Here is a 4548-nt window from a genome sequence, read left to right on the forward strand (position 1 = left end):
TGCATCTAGTCAACAGTTTAAACATAAACATTAAAAGACAACAAGTACCAATTAGAGATTAAATCTTATTCATTCATTCATTCAGCAAATTCAGCAAAGCGGAATGGGAGAAGAAAAGGATGGATAAAGCAATTGGGTGAGTGTGGGATTTCATAATAAAGGTGTCAGTCTGAACCAGAACAAAAATGTCCCAAGAACACCGTGAAAGATGACCTGTATGAAATCTATTTGTCCTGATAGAAATATGTAATCCAGTTGAATTTTTAAAAGGACCTGTTTATCTGTTTTTTAATGTATTTGTATGATTATATAACACTACTTCGTCTGTGACCAATTGACAAGGTTTAGAAATGTATAACTATATGAAAATGATTTTTAGAAATTATCATTTAGAATTTTATATGGTAGTTTTAAGAATTTCTATCAAGTATCAGGCTTTTAAATAAAAATTTACTTAGAAGTTGTTTTTTTTTTTAATAATGCCCATTTCATCTAAAAATATTTTGAACTGAGAACTCCTTTTTTTTTTAATGTGCTGGATTTATATCAGATAGGACTTAAAAACGCTTTCATTTAATTTTTGATAGACATGTAGAAAAGGGCTAGAAAATATACCCTGAGTGTTAAGATACTTAAATTTTTTCTCATTTTAAAGGTAAAAGTTCTTTATTTTAGAAAATTTAGAAAATATAGGAAAGTAAACAAAAAAATCATCCCAATCTTATTGCTCTAACAGACTTGTATTAATATTTTGTGGCATTTCATTCTGGCTTACTTTCTGTGCATATTTGTGTATATATAATAAAACTTGGCTTGTTTTATAAAGTTTTAAATCTTGCTTAAATAGTCTTTTAGGAATGTAGTTTTCATTGGCTGAATATGTTATGTTAGATTACCATAATTTGTTTCACCAATCGCCTTCTTTAGGATATTCGAATAGTTTCCATGTCTTTGCCATTATCAATAATGCTGTAATGAATATCTTTGCATATAAAGCTTTCTCAGTTTTTTAATTTTTTCTTTCATATATTTGGAAAAGGAATTACCAAGTCAAAGCACATGATCTCTCAATTCTCTTGTACGTATTATTGAAATTTTCTGATAAATTACAAAATTCAGGGTTTCGATAACAAAGAGGAAAGTGAAACCTGCCACCCTAATAATTTAATAGCATTTTTAAATCAGATTATTGTATTTTTAAAACTTATTTCCCATATGTGACACGCAGTTGGTTTTGTGGTTTACACTTTACAGGTACTCATTTGCAATTGTGGGCATCAACATAACTGACCTGGCATATAATCTACTGGTGAGCGGAGCTCTAAAAACTCATTTCTACAACATCGCCCCAGAAGCTCCGACATTGCCTCACTTCCAACAAACATTCTGTAAGTTTCCAGTGGCTTACTTATCAATGTAGGTTTCTATAGAACACTCTAGAGAAGGGTTAAAGCTGAGGTATCTTTGTGATTTGGTTGCTCTGGGACCTTTGAACTTCCTCTTTTGGTTTTGATTTTTTGTTGTTGAAAACCTTCACTTACATTTTCAGGCATTGTAGATTTCTCCTCTTTCCCAGCCCTTGCATAACATCTAATGTGTCAACTTCTGGTCTGACTTAACATGTCTCTCACCCTCTAAATCCTGCTTGCAAAGCACTTAAGAGGCAGGTTCTAAAGACAACCGAAATTGACTGCCAGATCTATGTTTCCTAACCTCTCTAAGCCTCTGTTATCTCAGCTATAAAATGAGAAATGAGTCTTCCTTACAGAACTACTGTGAATATAAAATGAGACGATGGATAAAATGTTTTTTTGTTAGCTAGCCCCATAGTTAGTCCTCAGTAAACATTAAAAGAGCCCAGGTGAGTAAGCATGCAACAGGATTAGTTTTCCCAAGGCCCTCACAAGATTTTAGAAAAAGCAGCAATCCCCCTATGGATTGGGGTATAGGCAAAGGGACTCAAGCCTTTCTAGAAGAAGCAAACTGTGCCTTGAATTCATTGTTCCTCCATCAGACGTCATCAGTTCTTCAAGTCAGCTCTGTAATATTCTTGCGATTATCCGTGTCCCTGCATATGTCTCTGCTGTCTACTAACTGAATGCAGCGAAGCAAAACCAAGACACATTCAAGCAACAACAAATACGCTGCAGGTTTGGATTGAAAGACCAAATTAATATTCAAAACAGGTATTCCATGTAGATAAAAGAATATAAGAATATAATAGCTCTATCATTCTGACTTTACAGTACTATTCAGTGAACACTGTACTGCCAAGGCAGTACGCTACAAAAATTGCATTCTATCTAAAGCTCCACTGAAATGAAGTAAGGTTGTGTGTAGTGAGTAGAAGGAACATACAAAGGTCAGAAGAGAGGGAAGAATTATCTTTTCTTTGACCTTCAAAAGAAGGACCTATTCAGTAGGTACAAAGGAAGAGAATACACTGGAAAAGGCAACTGGCACAGCAGTGGAAAGTCATCTGATTTCAATTCCAAACTTCCAGCTTCCAGCTGTAATTGGGTGATTACACCCTATTCAAGTATCTTTTCAAAGCCCAGTGTCCTCATCTGTAAAATGAAGGTATATCAGCATTACCTACCCCACAAAGCTGTTGCAAAAATTAAATAAGAGACTTCAAACAATAGCCTGGCCTCTGTTTCCAACCTCTATTTGTTAGCTTTCTTAGCTAACATAATATTCTGAAATTGCCTACCTGGATTCCTCTCTCCAAAAGATCAATAATTGGGAAGCATAGGAACTCTACCTTTTTCTCGTATCTTTACATATTTGTTAATTGGCAGATGGGCCAACTGACCAACTGACCAAATAGATTTATGAACACCCTGTGATGCTGTATAAAGGAGTGGAGTTTTATGATTATAATATGTACTCCGGAAGCCAAGCCACTATTTCTTCATTTTGATTAAAATCAATTTATACAGTCTCTAATTGTTTTCCTGATGTGCTAGAGAAAGAGAGTCTCAAGAAATCAGTCTGCAAGCTTTAAAGCTTGACTTTTGCAGCCTTCAGAGAAAGGATCCTGAGAGTGGTGTCAGATTGTTAACTACTCCCACCTCTACTCTTATCCTAGCCTGCCTTTTAAACTTTTCAGAATGTTTTTCTGTGATTGCATGTAAAGTAGAAAAATGGGGAAACCAAATGGATCTCCATTCTTCTAAAACTCTGTGCTACCTTAGATCACCTTTAGAGTAAGTTGCAATTTACCTGCACATTATAAAACAGTGAATATTCTTATGCACATTGTGGAAAAGTGAATTCTTAATAATTTTTCATAGTACCTGTTTCTTTATTTCAATGGAAATGAAGACCTTATCATTCATGAGATACTAATGAAATGCTTTTAATTCGTCATGGGTGCTTTTAATGCATAGTATTGGAAACCTGACTCAATATACAAAACAGCTCAGAGGCCAAGTCAGAAAAATTATGTGTGTATTTTATGTAGCAAGGGAAGAAGAAATTATAAATGATCATAGATTTTATTTAGAAGTATAAATTATAATATTTAGAAAGAAGCCAAGGGAACTTAAAAGGAGAGCACTTTTTAGACCAATGTTTCTCAAACTTTAGTGACATGAATGAGATTCATTTTACCGAACTGTGATGCCTGGTTGAATCTGGAAGGATCTGCATTTTTAACAGGGACCCCCATACCATTCTTGAGATACTTTAGGATTTTGCCCAGTCACTGAGATGGACAGATGATTGAATTGTTTTGATTGAATAAGATACTGAGGTTAGAGGAAACAAGTTTCTGTCGGTGTGTACTGAGCTAACCAGGATGATAAACAGACTCCAAGTCATGGCATGTGGGAAGTGGTAATGAGAAATAGGGATGCTTAACCTGGAAAAGAGATACGCTCAGGGCATAAAAGGCACTTCAGATACCTGAATTGAAGAAACACTGAGTATGTTCCAAGAAATACAGGCCAACATTTTAGGCTCAGTGTGAGAAAGAACCTTTTAAGAATCAGGTTCTTCAGTGGAACAGACTAATGTCAGTTGCGTCACCAGAAGAGTTCAAGGCTGGCTGCTGCCTTAGGGAATGCAAGTATCAGATGGAGCAGAGATGGATGAGATGGCTCCTGGGGTCACTGATACCTCTGATCTAGGGCTTCTCTGATGTGTTCAAGTTCTCATAATGGTAGCAGTGGGCCCTGGGTTGGGTAACCCATAGGCATTTGGGTAAGGGTTGGCATATGTCCACATCAGAGATGTTAAAAGCAATCTATATGTTAACTTCTGTTAACACAAATTAACATAATGTGTTAATGTGTGTGGAGATCCCAAAGGTAGTCCAATTCTAAAAGAAATGGAACAGCTGAACCCCCGCCAAAAAGTAAAATAAATTCTCTTTCTCCTTACCACCCTTTCTCCTATAGTCGTAGAGAGTCTATATACTAAATGATGTACAAATATACTTAATAATGTAATGAATGAGTAATCAAGTAAGTTTGTCAATGGACCAACATCTGGCAGTGTGTGTTTGTGAGGAGCGAAGGTCACTTCTAAGTTTGTGTTATAGTG

At 35.6% G+C, this 4548-nt stretch overlaps 1 protein-coding gene across 3 annotated transcripts in view; it reads left to right on the plus strand.

The window, feature by feature from the left end:
* The window catches only part of ELMOD1 (ELMO domain containing 1), a 62021-nt gene that overhangs the window by 54388 nt on the left and 3085 nt on the right, over positions 1–4548 (plus strand). For all 3 annotated transcript variants that reach the window (XM_023535375.1, XM_011368137.2, XM_011368136.2), the window contains one exon: positions 1255–1388. In XM_023535375.1, the coding sequence (XP_023391143.1) occupies positions 1255–1388 (134 nt within the window). The remainder of the gene's footprint in view (positions 1–1254; positions 1389–4548) is intronic.

The sequence above is a fragment of the Pteropus vampyrus genome, unplaced genomic scaffold, assembly GCF_000151845.1.
Source record: "Pteropus vampyrus isolate Shadow unplaced genomic scaffold, Pvam_2.0 Scaffold139, whole genome shotgun sequence".
Classification (NCBI taxonomy): domain Eukaryota; kingdom Metazoa; phylum Chordata; class Mammalia; order Chiroptera; family Pteropodidae; genus Pteropus; species Pteropus vampyrus.